The following is a 20,414-nucleotide window of genomic DNA, read 5'->3' on the forward strand; positions in this document are numbered from 1 at the left end:
ATTTATTTATTTATTTATTTATTTATTTATTTATTTATTTATTTATTTATTTATTTATTTATTTATTTATTTATTTATTTATTTATTTATTTATTTATTTATTTATTTATTTATTTATTTATTTATTTATTTATTTATTTATTTATTTATTTATTTATTTATTTATTTATTTATTTATTTATTTATTTATTTATTTATTTATTTATTTATTTATTTATTTATTTATTTATTTATTTATTTATTTATTTATAAAAAAACTTTATAATCATAATAAATTATGAATACAAAATAAATATTTTTACATAGGTACTAACAACTAAGGTTTTTGACCTAATATTTGTTAAATAAGATTGTATATTAGAGTGACAGCCGATTTTTTTTTTTTAGATTTCAAAGAGTGCCGGGTGGAATATTGTGACACTAGGCCTAAATGTTAAGTGCTGAAAATTTGAGCCAAATCGGGCAACGATTTCTGGACGCGCATCGAGGTCAAAGTTCAGATATATGCAAAATTGTACTGTTAATATGGAATAAATAGGTGAAACTCGTTAGCTTTCTGCATTGTTTTCTAGAAATATGTAGATTTATTTATATTAATGAATATTACATTAAAAAAAAGTTTTGGAAATTAACCCTGTATCTCCTTTGGTTCAAAATGACCCAAAAACTGTATTATCGCCAAAATTAGAGAAAAATGCAAATTTTTCAGTTTTTGAAAAAAATTTGCTACTAAATAAATACTTTTGCAATTGAATGCAAAAGAATCGAAATATGTACGTAATTATCGTTGTAATGAGATATAAATGACAAAATTTGATTAAAAAATGTTAAAGTTATTACAAATTCGCCAGACCATTACCGTGTTTCAGACCACTTGAACAAAAAATTTAGAAAAAAAATTTAGATATTTCGAGAAAAATTAAAATAAAAGCTCATTTTTACTTAAAATATGTCCATATTTACTTGTATATGAGTTTTTGTCTTCGTAGGATATCGTTAACCTATTCGCAGGTATGGCCAAAAAAAATAATTTTTTTTAACGGCTGTTTCAAAACTCTATTTTCAAATTTTTAAAAATTTTGTTAAACAAATTTCAGATTTTTTCGATCATCACATTGGGGTTTATTGAGATCAAAATAGGGAATAAAAATATGAAAAAATTATGTCAATACCTCTTACAGTTTTTCCGTACCTGCGATTGAAATTTTGCGTTTTTCAAGAAAAACAAATTTTTTGTCCATATTTAGGCGAATGAGTCCAATTTCCTTACTGTTATAAATTTTAAGTAAAACCTATTCACAATATTATAGTCCTTGTAATTTTAAATATGTTCTGAAAGTTTTACTAAAATCGGAAAACGATAACCTTTGAATCGTGAAGGTCAAAGGTCAAATTTTTCAATATTTGGAATTTCTAATGAAAAGATAGCGAAATGTTACATATTTTTGGGCCGATTTTCATGAAACTTGAGGAAAATATAACATAAAGTCCAGAATTTAAAATAACAGCACAAAAATGGAAATTAACCCTTAGCAGCACTTGGGGTCCAAATTATTCTCAACTTTTAAAATCAAGAAAAACACAACCATTTTGACCCCAAGTCCTCTTAAAGGTTAAAATTCATTTTTGCACTGTTGTTTGAAAATAGAGTTTTGAAACAGCCGTTAAAAAAAATTATTTTTTTTGGCCATACCTGCGAATAGGTTAACGGTATCCTACGAAGACAAAAACTCATATACAAGTAAATATGGACATATTTTAAGTAAAAATTAGATTTTATTTTAATTTTTCTCGAAATATCTAATTTTTTTTTCTAAATTTTTTGTTCAAGTGGTCTGAAACACGGTAATGGTCTGGCGAATTTGTAATAACTTTAACATTTTTTAATCAAATTTTGTCATTTATATCTCATTACAACGATAATTACGTACATATTTCGATTCTTTTGCATTCAATTGTAAAAGTATTTATTTAGTAGCAAATTTTTTTCAAAAACTGAAAAATTTGCATTTTTCTCTAATTTTGGCGATAATACAGTTTTTGGGTCATTTTGAACCAAAGGAGATACAGGGTTAATTTCCAAAACTTTTTTTTTAATGTAATATTCATTAATATAAATAAATCTACATATTTCTAGAAAACAATGCAGAAAGCTAACGAGTTTCACCTATTTATTCCATATTAACAGTACAATTTTGCATATATCTGAACTTTGACCTCGATGCGCGTCCAGAAATCGTTGCCCGATTTGGCTCAAATTTTCAGCACTTAACATTTAGGCCTAGTGTCACAATATTCCGCCCGGCACTCTTCAAAATTTTAACAAAAATTTTTTTCCATACAACTGATTGTCACTCTATTGTATATATTACAGTATTTTAATAGTAAGATTACAGTCTTTATGTTTTCTATATTTACAGTTTTTAGGAGATCTACTAAGCAAATTTTACCAAAAAGATGTATCTGAGCTTGTTTTATAAAATTACAAAAGAAAATTAAGTGTTCTGTGTTTAGAATTGATGTTGTATTACAAAATTGGCAATGGTTTTGGTTAGAGTTATTAAATAAATGTTGTACAGTTAAGCGGGTATGTCCTAATCTTAATCTAATATATTTTTGAAGATCACTTCTTTTAGCTTCATTCGGAAATATTGGTGGATTTTTATCTGGGTTGAATGTTTTGTATATGTGTTGGTAGTTGGCCCATTCTTCAAATTCAGTTTTTTTAATGGATGTTGAAATTGCTCTTATTTGATGAGTTATATGAAAAAATTGGTGCAGAAGAAGCAAATTTTGCTGCTTCGTCCGCTAAGGTGTTTCCTTTAATACCAGAGTGGCCCGGAATCCACATTATTTTAAATTTAGTGGGGTATTTTATTAGTATATCTCTTATTTTTGAGATTGTTGTATTTTTATTTTTTAAGTTTTGGGTGGCAGTTATCGTAGATTTTGAGTCTGAACAAATAATATATTTACCACGGAGATTTTTATATTTATTGAGGGTGTAATAAATAGCGGTTGATTCTGCAGTAAAAATTGAACATTCAAGATTTAAACTAGCAAGAAATTCAATTTTTAATGTTTTATCTATTACTGCAAATGTTGTAGAATAGTTTGTTTTTGAGCCATCTGTATACAAGAAATTCCAATTTTTGTATGTTACAAGTATTTCTTTAAAAAGTGAAGTGTATATATAATTGGATGTAGATTCTTTAGGTAGGTTAATAAGATCCGAAATAAAACTATCCTTTTTCAATTTCCATGGTGGTTCAGTGGGTGTATAAGCTTTTTGCTGTTTTATGTTCAAACCAATATCGGACGCGAATTTAAGTGAGTTGTAGATCGTTGAAGGAATGCGCATTGGTGGCTGTGATAGCAGGTTTGATAATCGATAAATAAGGTGTTGATCTGATGGAAATATAATTTTAATTATTAAATTTGTAGTAAGCGTTCTATACCTTTGGTCAATTGTGGATATTCCGGCTTCAGCAAATAAATTCCTAATAGGAGTAGTTTTTAGAGCGCCAAGGGCAATTCTAATGGATTAGTTATAAATTTGGGGCTTTTCCATAGATGGTTAGACCATATTCTATAGTTGACAGGATGACACTGCGAACAATATTTATTGATGTATTGGGATGAGAGTTACCAATTTTACCAGCTATGCATTTTAATATATTAATTCGTTATGATAGCGTTTTTTTAATATGATCTAAATGCGAAGACCAGGTGAAACTGCTGTTGAAAATTAAACCAAGAATTTTTAATGATTTTGTCTTACTAATTTGTTTTCCTTGAATAACAATATTTGTAGTATTACATGATCTTTTCTTGCATATGTGTAGATATTTAGTTTTATCGAATGCGATTTTTGCACCAGTTGTGTTGCACCACTCACTTATAGGAATGAATAAAGTGTTTATTTCCTGTTGAATATTCGAGTTTGGCTTATGCTTGTATATTATGTATAAATCATCCGCATATATAATATGTTTGAAAAATTTATTATTGGATATAATTTTGTTTAGTTGGTTAGTGGCAATTTGAAAAAGAATTACAGATAATGGGGACCCTTGGGGAATACCATTATATAGATTTTCTGTAGATGAAAAGCAGTTATTTACTTTAACTTTTATCTTTCTATTAGATAGAAAAGTGTACACAAAATTGATAATTTTTTTTCCAAGTTTCCATTCTTTGAGCTGTGAAATAATCGAATGAATTCCAATGCGATCAAAAGCTTTTTCAAAATCAACTGATATGATGGATATGTGACTATGATGTGTAAGCGCGGAAGCTGTTAAATGGTCAATATAAGTTAAAGCATCGATAGTTCCTTTATTTGGTTTAAATGCAACTTGATGAATGCTAAGAAGTTTATTTTTTAGAAGAAACCATGTAATTCTAGTTCCAACTATTTTTTCGAGTAATTTCGATACGCAAGGTATAAGCGAGATTGGCCTGTATCCTTCAATTTTTGTAATATCCTTGTTGGGTTTCATAATAGGGATTATAGTTGCAGTCTTCCAAGTTTGCGGAATTATACCATTTCTAAAAATTAAATTGTATAGATCAAGTAGTATAGATAGAGTTTTATTAGGCAATTTCTTTAACAAAGGATATGAGATGTTGTCAAAGCCTGGTGTTTTACCCTTTATTTTGTTCGTCGCATATATTTATAGAAGTGTAGTGTCACCCGGGTGGGTATTGGTAAACCATGTACATAAAAAACCTTTGGTAAAGCGAAGGTTAATGTTGGAGGAAAGTTTTTTGGTGTCAATATTTTCTAGATAATTTTGATATTTATGCCAATTAGCTTTTCCAATATTGAAGCGTGTTAAATTAGCATTACAGTAGGAATGTAGATGATTTGGTTGTTGGTAAGTAATATGAATCGGGAAATGATCGCTGCCATGCAGATTGGGATTTACTTTCCATAGTATGTGTGGTGATAAATCCGGTGAGACAAAAGAAAGATCGATATGTGTGAACGTGGATCTAGTAGAAAAATGAGTAGGGCTACCGTCATTTAACTGTATAATATTGGAATTAGTGAGCAAATTTTCTATAAAATGACCTCTTTGATTGGTGTGAGGAGAACCCCATAACAAAGAATGCGAATTAAAATCTCCTAATATGATTGTACGTGTGCTAGCGTTTGTGAAGTATGTTGTTAATTCCGCAGTAGGTAATCTTTATGAAGGATTTAAATAGAGCGAATAGATTTTTAGTTTGAATCCTAAGAATAAATCAACAGCCGTATGAAAATTGCTCGTTGATGATATATTGTATTTTAAATTGTTTTTAAAAAACAGAGCTGTACCTCCACTTCTGTTGGATGTAGAGTCAGATAACGATGCTTTATATCCATTTAACTGTATATGATTAAGCCCGTGGTGGGTTTCCTGAAGAGCTATTATATCAGGAGAATTGTTTTGAATTAAAATTTGTAATTCATGTAGATTATTGTAGAAACCATTAATATTCCACTGTAGTATTTGAATAGCCATATTGTTTGGTAAATAATATATTTAAATCTCCATATCGGAGAGAGAGGAGTCTAATTCAGGTCTCCTATCAGTAATTTTACATGGGTTATATGAATTTTGCATATGTAAAGATATTGTCTTTGGTAAATTAGTAGATCTTTCGGATAAATTATCTCTCGAAGGTTTATCTTTAATTTGTTGTTTATTGTTTTTGTTGGTAAGTATTGTTGTCTTTTTGTTATTGTTTTGGTTCGATGTAGTTGGTGCTTGTGTTTGATGTTGGTTTGCAGATGTTGTAGGTTTGACATTAGTACGATTTAAAATTGTATCAATATTTGTATGAAGAGTTTTTGTTGATGTTTCTTGTGTTTTTGTTAAATCTATTTGAGTCATTTTTTCAGTGCTGTTGTTTGTTTTTGTTAAATTTGATTCTGCAGAGGAATTTGTGTTAACGGGTATGTTTGAATTTGTTATTTTTAATTTATTTTTTCTTTCTTCAATAACTTTTTTTAGGTCCTCTGTTGGAATGTCGTATGAATGTGTGTTGTTTATTTGTTGTGATGCTTCTTTGTATGAGCAATTGTTCAGTGTTTTTATTTTTAGTATTTCTTGTCTTTTTTTTATTGCTGGACAGTTTTTATTTGAAGAGCGGTGAGGGTGATTGCAGTTAATGCATTGTATTTTTATGCAAGGTGTTGGATCATGTATGACTGCGGCACATATGTCACAGTTTTCAATCCCATTACAATACTTCCTGGTATGACCTAATTTGAAACATTTCTTACATTGGATAGGGTTTGGAATATAGGGTTCAACTTTGCAATTTAAAAATCCTATTTTAATTTCATTTGGTAATTTATAAAGATTAAAGTTTAGTATATGTAGTGAAGTGTTAGTGACTTTGTTATCAATGAATTTTGTTATTTTTTTGCATTCGACGACACCTTGATCTTTTAAACCTTCAACGATTTCATCCTCCTTTAGATTTTTCAGGGTTGGTGCAAAAATCACTCCTTTGATAATATTAAGTGTAGGGTGTAAAAAAGTTTCAATTTGACAAATACCAGGTAAGTTTGTAGTTTTTAGAAATTTGTTTGTTTGGGATTCATTTTTAGCATAGCTGTAACTTGTGAATAAAATACAAAATATAAATATTTTTTATATTATTTTAGTTTTTGTTTCCAATTATAAATATTTATATTCCAAATTATTTATTAGTTAAATAAAGTATTTGTTTAATTTATTAATAATATTTACAGTTAAATTTATCCATATTTATATCTTTTAAAACCAAATAAATTATAAATATAATCATTTTATATTAGTTTAATTAAATTATATTGATATTTTTTTAGAAAATAGTAAAAGTTTATATATTCAAATAAAACAAAGTTGAATAAAATTTAAATTTATTTTATTTAGATACAAAAAAAATCAACTAATTTCTTTGGAATATTTATTCAAACAAAACACAAAAAACTAAAATTATTCAAACAAAAAATAGAAATATTTTTATTTCTCACAAATTTGAAACAAATAAATTTATTTTTCCAAAAATTACTGAATAGAAATAATTCTAATAAATGTTAAAGAATATTTTTATTTCACAATAATACTGATGTAAAATGTCTTCTGATTGCATTCTGAGTTGAAAAACGAATTACAAATTTTTTTTCAAACCCTAATTCTCTGATATCTAATATTCTATTTTTAAAAACTACTACTTAATCATTGATTATCACTAGAATATGAACACTGATTTATGGTTTCAATTGGAGGTTTATTATTAATTTAAATTGTGAAGAACAAAATTCTTGAATTATTTTTGAAAACTGTTTTTAAAGTAACTAGTTGTTCAAAATGATCGTCTGACATGGCATTTCTCCTAGGGCTATTTATCGTTGAATTATTTTTGAGCATTGTTTTTATTTTTTCATAGCAAACGAAGGATGTTTTTCATAATCATCGGATGAAAAATCTTCATCGTCCGAGCTATTTTCACACACAAAAATATTTTTTTATAAAATTGTTCAAAAATTTGTTGTTAAAATATTTGACTTTATTTTCACAAATAAAATTATTCAAAGAAAATTTCTATGAATAAAAGTATTCTAAATTTTTTTGTTGAATATTTAAATATTTTTCTTTTTTTTGGAGAAATAAAATTATTCAAAGAAAATTGCTTTGAATAAAATCCATCAACAAATTTTCGAATAAGTAAAATAACATTTCATTTATAACTATTTGAATAAACTAAATTAATATTTAATTTTGACTATAAAAATATAAATTGAAAATAATTACATATTTTAAAATCTATTCATTATATATTGAATAAAATACAACTTATTGTTACTAAAATACAAATAATATTAGTATAATTTTATGAATGTTTATTCAAAACGTTTAAGTATAATTTATTTAATATCGTATTCTATTTAAATCAAATAATATTTATTGCTTTATATTATAAATAGATATATATTAATTAGTATCCTATTTTGAATAATATAGAATGATTTCAATACAAATTTATTTTTTCAAATATAACTAAAATTCAAAAATAATTGAGTTTTTGGAAATATTTTGAATAAAAATATTTACAATTTACAGCTATGATTTTTAGTGAGTATTAGCAAATTACCATCTTTGGTAAAAGTTGTTTTTTGGGGTGGTTCGTTGGATATACCCTCCAAAGCCTTTGAAACAAGAAATATATTATATGATTGGATTGGTTTATCTGCGATTTTACTTTTCAACACTATGAATTTTGGGCACTGTTGTTTTGAAATGTTGTTGTTTTTTTCTCCTATTTTAGGGAAATCTATAGTATTGTTAATGTTAATTTGATGGTTGTTAATTTTTTTGCGTTTAGGTGATGGAGTTCTTTTTTGTTTATCCGGGTCCAGTATCGAAAAAGGATTTCCTCCCGAGGAGGACGACATGTTTAACACAATTCAAATTCGAATAACTTATAAAATTCGCGAAAAGTAAAAGCGTTAAAAAAACAAATTTAAATGTAATAGAGAATCAAACACCAGTGTTTTTTCTTTTACACAAGTTTATTAAAGCAAGCGAGAGTATTAAAGTCAACTGTATTCAATGAGAACTTGATGTCAACGTGTTCTATATTTTAAAACCTACCACAAACAAAATAAAACGTCAAAATTAATAAAAAAAAAATATTTTTTAGCTTGTGCGAAATGATGGTGCTTCGGAAAAGAAAAAGTGCTAAATGTGTTGAAAAAAATTATAAAATAATGTGTGTTAGTGAATTTACTTGTATCAAACTATATTTATTCGACAATTTATAGCTAAAATTTCGAGACTTTCGATGTGTATAATTCTCTCACAAGGGTGTTGAATTTACACAGTACCCGTATATGTGAGAGAGTAATTTTAAAAATTAGAGAGTTGGACTACTTGGTATACTTTGCTAAACCAAAGAATAACAAGAAGGGAAGGCTCTCTCTTTTTGTACAACAACAACCTCTCTCTCTCTCTTCTCACATACAATGTGAATTCAACACACTTGAGAGAGATTTTACTTCAAAACTTTTTCTTGAAAATTGTAATTTTAACACACTCTTTCACAGGCAGATAATATTCTTTTATTTTTTTCCACATATTTAAATCATTAAAGTAACCGAAACATGTATATTTTGCACAAACGAACAATATTTTTTTTTTTAATTTTTTTGACTTTTAATTTTTTGGGGTTGAAATTCAAACTGAAAAAAACACATTTGTAAAATTTGGTATTGAAAATTAATAAGAAATTGAAATAAATTAAATTTTTGCTGAAATTATGGAATAAAAAGCAGACAAATCTATTTATAAAAGCTTTCCAGGTCAAATATAATTCAAATAATTTGAGAATTGTTTGAATTTTTAAATTTAATTGTAATAAAATTTTTAAGGTTGCTTTTTTACAACTCTGTGTGTTTGAGTGTGGTGAAATTGGTTTGAAAACCAATGGCCCATAATCATAGTCAGAAATAAAGTATATTTTAAGAGAAATAAAGTCGTCTTTACTTAAGAGTGGACTTTAGGTCTACCATAGACAAGATAAAATATACTTTTGACGTTAAAGTCGACTTTAAATATAAAACTAGCTGAAGCTGTTATTAACTCGTTTAACAACAACATCTTATCACATACTGTTATTAACTCGTTTAACAACAGCATCAGCTGTTCTTCACCAAGCAAAAAAGTTCGTCAAAAAGTAAAAAATGTTTAAGTTACAAGATATTGGTAGAGATTTTGCAATTATTGAACAGTTATCAATAAAATTAGTACCAAAATATCCTAATTATGATATTAATCTTATCTTTTCCATTTTTCCACAACAAATAACTTTTTTCTTTAGTTGTCCCGGTTACTTTTATTTGTTTACCTTTTTTGTTTTTTTTTAATTTTGTATGTCGGCTGTTCAGCAAGTGGCAACTTGTCTGTTTTTTGTTGTATATTGTATGAAAACATTTTCTACATTTGCGGTGGCACCCAGTTAAAGTCGGTTCAATTTAAAACATACTTTAATTTTGACTATGGTTGCAAATTAATAAAAAGCTGGTTTTTATTTTGAAGTTGTTTTTAAAAAGAACCGACTTTAGTGTTTGACTATGATTATGGGCCAATGTGTATTACACATCTACATACATATATACACACAACTAAACTTTTGTTTTCTTTTTATTATGCTATTATATATGTACATGATTTCATGAAACACTAACAAAATACATGGGTTTTTGGGTTTTTTGCTTATACACTTGCTAGAATAAATATCCGTACACATAAGCTGTTTCAACCCAAATCTTAAATATACAATGATGAATAGAGATTTTTTTAATAAAAGCTTAAGAAATAATTCGTTAACTAACTTATTTTTATTTAATGAAATGTTTTAAAATTAATTTTTAATTATTTCCATTAAAAAAACCGAAAAAATATAAAATATCAGTGGAATTAACAAGAAAAAGTTTCCGTACACAAAGGTAAAATTAAACATTATTCAACTTTTGAAAAAAATAAATAAAAACTAATAACTTGTTCGACAATATTTTCTTTTTTATACCTCAGCAGGCCGGCTTGGCATTGATTTTACTAATTTTAAAGTTTCCTCTGTCGTTATTTTTGCCCACTGTTCCGTGATTTCGTTCTTTTAGCATTTCCTTTGAGATAATGTTCTGCTCACGAATTCTGCACTCAAGTAAATCCCACAGGTGTTCAATTGGATTAAGATCTGGTGACTGAGGGGCGATTTGGGTTGCCACAGCTTATGTGTACGGATATTTATTCTAGCAAGTGTATCTCGGCCATTTGTGGACCAATTTTCTCGATTTTAAATAGCAACCGAGCTGGAAGAATTCCGGAGATTTTGATGTATCAATCATGTTTGTAAGTTATTTAGTGGATTTGGAAAGTTGATTTCAACAGACAGACGGACATGGCTATATCGACTCCGCTATCTATAACGATCCAGAATATATATGGGGCATTTCACGTCAAGTGAACCAACTTTTGAAATCGATGTCTTCCGATCGCGATGAAATTTGCACCAATGTTAGTTCTATTGGATAGTAATTCGGACACCATTTTTCAACAAGATCGGTCAAGAACTCTCTGAGTTATAGGAGGTCAAAATTAGACATTTTGGCCAAACAGGTGTTTTTTTTTATCCATATAACTTATTACCTATTGTTCTTAGCAAAATGTGTCCCAAATAGTTTAGATAGCTATTTATGCAATCTTTCGAAAAAAAAATTAAAAAAATTTAATAAAATATTTTTGATTTTTTTTTTAAATCAAAAATATTTTTGACTTTTTTTCAAAATGGGCCCTTTTTATTATTTTTTTTATTTTTATTTTTTTTAAGAAAGCTTAGGTCTTTTCCTAAGCGACCTATATGGTCGCTTAGTGGGATGCGAGTGGGATATCTATCAAAAAAAATATTTTGTAACTCAAGATTTAAAATTTTTGAATTTTTTTGCAAAATCAAAAACTTTGTTGACTTTTTTTAAAAAAATGGACCCATTTTTTAATTTTTTTTTTGCTCAGAAGAAAGCTTATGTGTTTTCCTTTAACACCCTTTTTGTCGCTTAGTGGGATGCGAGTGGGATATCTATAAAAAAAAATGTTTTGTAACTCAAGACATACAATTTTTTACTTTTTTTTGAAAAATCAAAAACCTTTTTGACTTTTTTTTTCCAAAATGGGCCCTATTTTTGTATTAATTTTTTTTCTCAAAAGAAAGCTTAGGTCTTTTCCTTTAAAACCTTTTTGGTCGCTTAGTGGGATGCGAGTGGGATATCTATCAAAATAAATGTTTTGTAACTCAAGACAAATGTTTTTAAATTGATTTTTTTCATATTTGTGTAAGTGTTTCTAAAACCTTAAAAATAAAAACCACAACAACTGACCGATAATAGCAACTGGAGGGGTGCAATATGAGGCCGACCGCTATCAATTTTCCACCCCCAAAATTTGTCTGAGTTTTGTATCTTGCGGATTTTTTAGTCAATCCTAGAGGTAGTTTTCAGCGCACGTGATTTTGGAATCAAGTGGAAATATTTTATGGCCCTTCTCCGAAGTACCAGTTTATTTATTATTTTATGACATTTGACTTTAAGAAGTGGGTGGAGAGGTAGAAGTTGACAGGTAGGTTATTTATATGGTGGTTTATTTTTATTATTATTTGTAACATTTGGTTAAACTAGGTACTTTAGTATGTAAGCCCTTCTTGACCCTAATAAAAGATTTTAGACTCATTCATTAAAACGTACTACCTATATGATCTTAAAAAACTATTTATTGTCATTCTGAAGACATACGGAAATCAGTTTTTTAGAAACAGCGTTAAAGTTAAGACGTGTGTTATTTACATAAATACTTACAAAATTCAAAATGTCTACGACTTCTAAAAAGGCTAAGGTTGAAAATTAAATTTATTCGTCTTTTTGTTTTAATCCCTTTAACAAAATGAAGCACATATCATCAGATATGCGAAATATTTCCGACGGCTTATTAAAAAAATTCCCTACGCTGTCAAAACGATTGAAAATTTGTGGATCATGCAGGAAAGAGCTCGGAAAGTTGAACGAATTACCGAATAGTAATGAGCCTTGCGTTGAAGTTATTCCAGATGAAGACAAAAGTAATTCCGAGAATGAAGACAGAACTGTTGATGATGATGGTTATTCTAACTTTTCAAATTCAACGAATGAGTGTCGAAACCAATACCATAAGGATGCAGTAGAAGTTCTTGAACAAATAAAAGAGAAATACAAAACGTCACAGAGTGAAGCTGAAAGAATTCAACTTCTCACGCTTGCTCCAAGAACATGGAGTTCTGCAAAAACAATGACTGAGTTTGGAACGTCTCAACGAAAAGCAAGAATTGCTAAACAATTGGTTGCTGAGCATGGGATTCTCACACTCCCAAACAAAAAGAAGGGACCAAAAAACTAAACGACCAAAAAGGTTTTAAAGGAAAAGACCTAAGCTTTCTTTTGAGAAAAAAAAATTAATAAAAAAAGAGTCCATTTTGGAAAAAAAAAGTCAAAAAGGTTTTTGATTTTTCAAAAAAAAGTAAAAAATTGTATGTCTTGAGTTACAAAACATTTTTTTATAGATATCCCACTCGCATCCCACTAAGCGACAAAAAGGAAAACAGATAAGCTTTCTTCTGAGCAAAAAAAAAAAATTAAAAAATGGGTCCATTTTTTTAAAAAAAAGTCAACAAAGTTTTTGATTTTGCAAAAAAATTCAAAAATTTTAAATCTTGAGTTTCAAAATATTTTTTTTGATAGATATCCCACTCGCATCCCACTAAGCGACCATATAGGTCGCTTAGGAAAAGACCTAAGCTTTCTTAAAAAAAATAAAAAAAAAATAAAAAGGGCCCATTTTGAAAAAAAAGTCAAAAATATTTTTGATTTAAAAAAAAAAAATCAAAAATATTTTATTAAATTTTTTTAATTTTTTTTTTCGAAAGATTGCATAAATAGCTATCTAAACTATTTGGGACACATTTTGCTAAGAACAATAGGTAATAAATTATATGGATAAAAAAAAACACCTGTTTGGCCAAAATGTCAAATTTTGACCTCCTATAATTGGAAAAGAACAATGTAGTAAACACTGTCAAACATGGTGGAGAAGGGGTCATGTTGTGGGGTTGTATGGCTGCATCTGATAAAGGAAACTTAGTTTTCATCGTCGCTTCAATGGACAAAATCGTGTACCTTAATATTTTAAAAGAAAACCTACTACAATGCGCTCAAAAGTTAAAGCTTGGGAACATTTCTATTTTCAACAGTACAATGACCCCAAACACACAACCCATGACGTCCGAATATGGATAGTGTATCATGTTCCCCACATTCTCTCGACTCCTCCGCAATCACCTGACATGAATCCCATAGAACATCTGTGGGATAACTTGGACGAACGTGGAGGAAAGCTCCATATTATTAGTAAGACTAAACTTAAAGTCCTGTTACAAGAATGACAAAATATTGGAGCTGACGTCACTAAAAATGGGTCGATTCAATGCCAAGACGATTAAAAGAAGTCATTTAAGAGATAGGCTACTCCACAAAATATCAACTATTCAAAAAAAACTATTTTCCTATTAAAAATTATAAACTGTGTGAATATTTTTGTCCCCTTAAAATCGAACTTCAAAACATTAGTTAATTTTTTTTTTCTGAAATGTGCCAATTTATGTTTAGTTTTTCCATATATTTCAATAAGTTATATGTAAATAAATATTTTTTTGAATCCCGTACGAAAGTTGTGGCCTTCGTTTAAAAAATATGAAAGGTTAAAAATAAATCTGTATGCTGTTTGAATATTTAAGTCCGGCACTGTAAATAAAATGTTACCCATACATTCTTATAGTTAGGTTTTTTTTGACAACCGACTTAGGTTTTTTTTTGACAGCGTTTCACTTCTTGTTATTATTCTTTGGTCTAATCCAAGGTATAATAATTAATATACCTTGGTCTAAACTTTAATTTGCACAAACAAGAACAAATTGTAGTTCAGTTTAGACAACTAAAACGTATATAAAACTATCACTTGACGCCGGGATTTACAAAATAAGGACCAAGATTAGAATTTGTGGTAATTTGTGATTTTCTAAAGCGACTATAAATTAGGGGGACGAAATCTTACCTCTTTTAATCCGTACACATTATGATCAATAGTTTTTGCTGATATTTGTCCTTCAGAAAATCCTAACTCGCGCATGAAGTCTTTATAATGGCTTCCTAAGTGGGTTGATATTTCATTTAGTATTTCTCTATCAGGTTCCTCTTGAGATTTCATCATTGCATCTATCGTAATTGTTTTCGGAAATTTGTGTTTTTCTTTATTTTTAGATTTTACAAGTTGTTCATATTTATTCACCGGTTTATAAATATTTTTATTTATATTATAGGTGGAGCCTATCTGTAATCCATTAATGTTTGAAAACTGAACCACCACTTGTTGGTTGACATTGTTTAAGTTCATTGTATTATTTTCAGAGTTAAATGAGACATCATTAACTTCTGACGGAAAGGAAATAGAGTTACTTATATCAGGTTGTTGTGATGTATTTCTATCAAGTATTAGATGTGAATTAGTATCCTCCACAGGGAGCGCATCTGTTTCTAAAAAACCTTGTGCGCATTTATTTTCCTTGCTATTCTTCGAAGGAGAGTTAAAAATTTTCTTTATTAAAAACATTAAAATACCAATCACTAGTTCAGTGTTGCCAAAACATTTAGACAATATCACTATAGACTATTCATATGAATTCGCCTTGCTAGGGAACTATAGTATCGGCGTGAACAAAACAAACTCTGGAAATTAATCAAACCGTAACAGCTGATTGTGCTTAGTGGTGTGGTGAGTTCAAGGAGAATCTAATTAGATTCGCTTTGGGTGAGTTTTTCTACGTTTGTTTTTGTTGCCAAAAAACACGTGCGTACACAACCATAACAATAAATGTATGTAGAACATGACAAAAATAAAGGTAACTTTCTACATTTGCCACCACGACATCTTTAGGTTAGGTTAGGTTTCCAGGCAGCCACGAAATTAAGGAAAAGAATAGCAGCTCAATAAATAAACCTTTTATATATCAGTATTTGTTATTTTTAAGTCCATTTGCGGCTTGAAATCAAATTTTATTATTCTTATTAATAACAATAAAGTGTTACCATGATATTCAAATACAAACATTTCTGGGGAAAATGTTAGGTTAACAATTTTTATAGATATTAGTAACAAGTTTATTTATAAAAACTAATGAAATTGCTATTTTTACGAAAACGATAAGCATTAGTGACCATTTGAAAATACATAAAATAAGTTAAAAATATAATAATTATTATTTTAAATTTTTCAAAAACTATCTATTGGCAACTCTATTTGTCTTCACTTGTATGAAAGTGTCGAAAATCACCGAATGAAGAAAACAAACTTTTTTCATTTTTAGAAAACTTTTTTCAGAGTTGTATAAAAAGGTAGTATTTTGTATATATGGGTGAGCACGTGTCATTAAAATGTAAATAAAAGCATGGCAAAAATATTGCTTTATTTGTGGACTCATCATAGAGTTATTTTAAACGATATTTTAAAATAAAAAACGGAAATGAATAACTGCAAATCTATAGAATCAGATTTCATGGTTGTCACTTGCGCCATTTCATTCGAAAACATATTATTCAAATTTAAATTTAATCATCTACATTGTTGCTTCGTAGCAGACTTTTGCTCCTCAAAACGAAAATATTCGTTGAGCAACAATATAGAAATGAGTTCTAAATAGGGAACAAAAATACCTATTTATTGATTGAATATTTTTCTAATTACTTTCAATCAGAAGTTATCACTTTCTAATCTTTGAAAAAATCGAATTAAATTTACGTCTTATCTCAATGTGACTAAGCATAGCGGCAACCGTATATAAAATATTTAAATATATATATTTAAATATTTTATATACGGTTGCCGGTTTTAAAGGAAAACACATAAGCTTTCTTCTGAGCAAAAAAAAAATTAAAAAATGGGTCCATTTTTTTAAAAAAAGTCAACAAAGTTTTTGATTTTGCAAAAAAATTAAAAAATTTTAAATCTTGAGTTACAAAATATTTTTTTTGATAGATATCCGACTCGCATCCCACTAAGCGACCATATAGGTCGCTTAGGAAAAGACCTAAGCTTTCTTAAAAAAAATAAAAAGGGCCCATTTTGAAAAAAAAAGTCAAAAATATTTTTGATTTAAAACAAAAAAATCAAAAATATTTTATTAAATTTTTTTAATTTTTTTTTTCGAAAGATTGCATAAATAGCTATCTAAACTATTTGGGACACATTTTGCTAAGAACAATAGGTAATAAGTTATATGGATAAAAAAAAAACACCTGTTTGGCCAAAATGTCAAATTTTGACCTCCTATAACTCAGAGAGTTCTTGACCGATCTTGTTGAAAAATGGTGTCCGAATTACTATCCAATAGAACTAACATTGGTGCAAATTTCATCGCGATCGGAAGACATCGATTTCAAAAGTTGGTTCACTTGACGTGAAATGCCCCATATATATGTATATATTAATTTATTCTTACTATTCTTGGAAAAATTTTCAATACATCAATAAATAGGTATTTGTGTCCCCTATTCGGAACTCATTTCCATATTGGTGCTCAACGAATATTTTAATTTTTAGGGAAAAAAATAAAAATTTATTAATTTTTATACTTTTCAAAAGTTTCCTGTCATATTACTTTTGAATGAAAGTACTTAGAAAAATGTTCAATACCTCAATAAATAGGTATTTTTGTCCCCTATGCAGAACTCATTTCCATATTCGTGCTCAACGAATATTTTATTTTTTAGAACGAAAAAACTTTTTACTTATTTTTCTACTTTTCAAAAGTTTGCTGACCTATAACTTCTGACTGAAAGTACTTTAGAAAAAAAAAACAAAATTTACTTATTTTTTTATTTTTCAAAAGTTTTCTGACCTACCACTTCTGAGTGAAAGCACTTGGAAAAATGATTGATACACCAGTAAATAGGTATTTTCATCCTCTATTCAGAAATTATTTCCATATTCGTGCTCAACGAATATTTTATTTTTTAGAACGAAAAAACTTTTTACTTATTTTTCTACTTTTCAAAAGTTTGCTGACCTATAACTTCTGACTGAAAGTACTTGGAAAAGTGTTCAATACATCAATAAATAGGTATTTCTGTCCCCTATTCGGAACTCATTTCCATAATGGTGCTCAACGAATATTTTAATTTTTAGGAAAAAAAAAACAAAATTTACTTATTTTTTTATTTTTCAAAAGTTTGCTGACCTATCACTTCTGAGTGAAAGCACTTGGAAAAATGATTGATACACCAGTAAATAGGTATTTTCGTCCTCTATTCAGAAATTATTTCCATATTGGTGCTCAACGAATATTTTATGTGTTAGAGCGAAAAAACTTTTTACTTATTTTTCTACTTTTCAAAAGTTTGCTGACCTATAACTTCTGACTGAAAGTACTTGGAAAAGTGTTCAATACATAAATAAATAGGTATTTCTGTCCCCTATTCGGAACTCATTTCCATAATGGTGCTCAACGAATATTTTAATTTTTAGGGAAAAAAAATCAAAATTTACTTATTTTTCTACTTTTCAAAAGTTTGCTGTCATATTACATCTGAATGAAAGCACTTAGGATAATGATCGATACATCATTTAATAGATACTTTTTTCCATATTGGTGCTCAACGAATATTTTCGTTTTTAGGAGCAAAAGTCTGCTACGAAACACCAATGTAGATGATTAAATTGAAATTTGAATAACACGTGGTGTACTAAAATGGCGCAAGTGACAACCACGAAATCTGATTCTACGGTCATTCAGTAATTTATTCCAGTTTTTAAAATTAAAATATCTTTTAAAATGACCAGCTAATGATTCCACAAATATAGCAATATTTTTGTTATGCTTTTGTTTACATTTTTTCTAAAGTTTACATAAATAGTACTTTTTTTGCAACTCTGTAAAAAAAAGTTTTCCAAATAGGCCTGTTTGTTTTCTTCAGCTGCGTCCGATATCATATATACACAAAAATGCCAACAATATGAAAGCAGTGGTGCCAACATTTTTGAAAGGGAAATATTTATTATTAACAAAAGAATAAAAAATATAATATTTTCAAAAAAACATTGAAATTTAATAAAATAAATATAAATTTCTTTTAATGTATGTACTATGTATGTAAAAAAATTTGTTTAAATTAAATCATTAACAAAAAATATATGTATGTATTTATAAAAATGTTCACAATAATATGTTGAAGGTCTAAATACAAAAAACACTAAAAATAGTAACAAAATCACCAAGATGGTTTTTTGGTTATTATTTTAAAAACAGCTGATACGATCTTACGGAAAAACTATCTACAATATAAAGGGTGGATTAGCCGACTGTAATGTAATGTAACCTTAACGGAACGGAACAGCTGATCGTTTCTATTGTGTGTAAAGTAGTTAACCTAGCGTTTACACATGCAAGTAACAGTTGCAAAAACTCAACACATTCATACTTTTGCACTAACACAATTGTGTAAATTTCCACATGCATAGTGATTGTGTTAGTGCAAACGTATAAATGTGTTCAATTACTTGCACTGTTACTTGCATGTGTAAACGCCAGGTAAAGCAGTTATAGTGACAAAATGTAACGTAACTGTAACGTCTGAACCTGTTAAAAACAGAATTTCTTTACGTTTCAACGTGACATTTACTAACGGTGTTGTCAACTTGTTGATTTTAAAAGTCTTGTATAAAAAAATACTTATGCTCAGAACGCTTAACAATATTTTCAATGTTTTAAATATTTCAATAATATAAATACATAAATAAAAAACAAAATGTAAGAAAAGATAAACTCACTGTTTATTGTTGATTTTTTGTTTAAGCTTTGATATTTTTACAAATAAAGCTTGAGTGTCTGCAATTCTCATTCACTCTAAGTTTGATTTGTATAATATCTTTAGTTTTTCTAAAGCCTTTTGGGAAAAGGTTTCCTGATGATCTGGCTTAAGCAACCAGTGAAATGCGCATAGTCTACGTTTACAATGCAGAAATTGAAAGGTAGACAGACGAAGTTTGAAAGCGAGGTGTTGAAGAGGTACAGTGTGTATTACACAGGTTTAGGTTAGTTCCAAAGAGAATGAGAAAAATGTCTGCCTTTCAATTTCTGCATTGTAAAAGGGGACAAAGGAACTAGCATATCCCACAACAATAAATGTCAGTGAATTTATCAATAATTGGGAAATTTAGCACAATTCTTACTAAAAACAAAATTTTTTTATTGTTATGGTAATATTTACATATTATACAAATTAGTTCACACAAGCATTTATAAAATGTATACTAATAATAATCGAAAGTAATAAGTTTGAAAATATTAAATTAATATTTTGTATAGACAAATTAAATTAACAAATTAGGGCCATTATTACAACTTGCCTTTATGTTCGACATAGTGAAGGTGAAACTTTAAGCAATAGAAAAAGGTACCCTTAAAGTTAACTATTACTATTACGAACATAAAGGCATGTTGTAATAATGGCCCTTAGTATAAAGTACAATATTAATTAATTTTTAAGTTATCGGACCTTTAATAAATAAAGTCTGTATGACAAGGTAATAAATAATATTTATAATTGTCTCCTAATGGGTTAATATAAACATATATGAAGTCACTTCGAAGCACTTCACAATGATGATGAATACATTTTTTTTAAATCGCAGAAAAAAATTATAAAATCGCTTGAACAGTATTTAAAACAATTGTGTTGATAACACTTTCAAACAGCTGTTTAAATTTGTTTGTTTATGTCAAAAACATATGACACGTTTTTAATG

The 20,414-nt window shown here is 28.0% G+C and overlaps 1 protein-coding gene across 1 annotated transcript in view; it reads right to left on the reverse strand.

The window, feature by feature from the left end:
* Positions 1-15,276, reverse strand: part of imd (immune deficiency) — a 90,942-nt gene extending 75,666 nt beyond the window's left edge. The window contains exon 1 of the mRNA XM_065511135.1: positions 14,670-15,276. Coding sequence (XP_065367207.1) covers positions 14,670-15,224 — 555 coding nt within the window. The 5' untranslated portion in view covers positions 15,225-15,276. The remainder of the gene's footprint in view (positions 1-14,669) is intronic.
* Positions 15,277-20,414: the final 5,138 nt, after the last annotated feature.

This window comes from Calliphora vicina, chromosome 5, assembly GCF_958450345.1.
Source record: "Calliphora vicina chromosome 5, idCalVici1.1, whole genome shotgun sequence".
NCBI lineage: Eukaryota > Metazoa > Arthropoda > Insecta > Diptera > Calliphoridae > Calliphora > Calliphora vicina.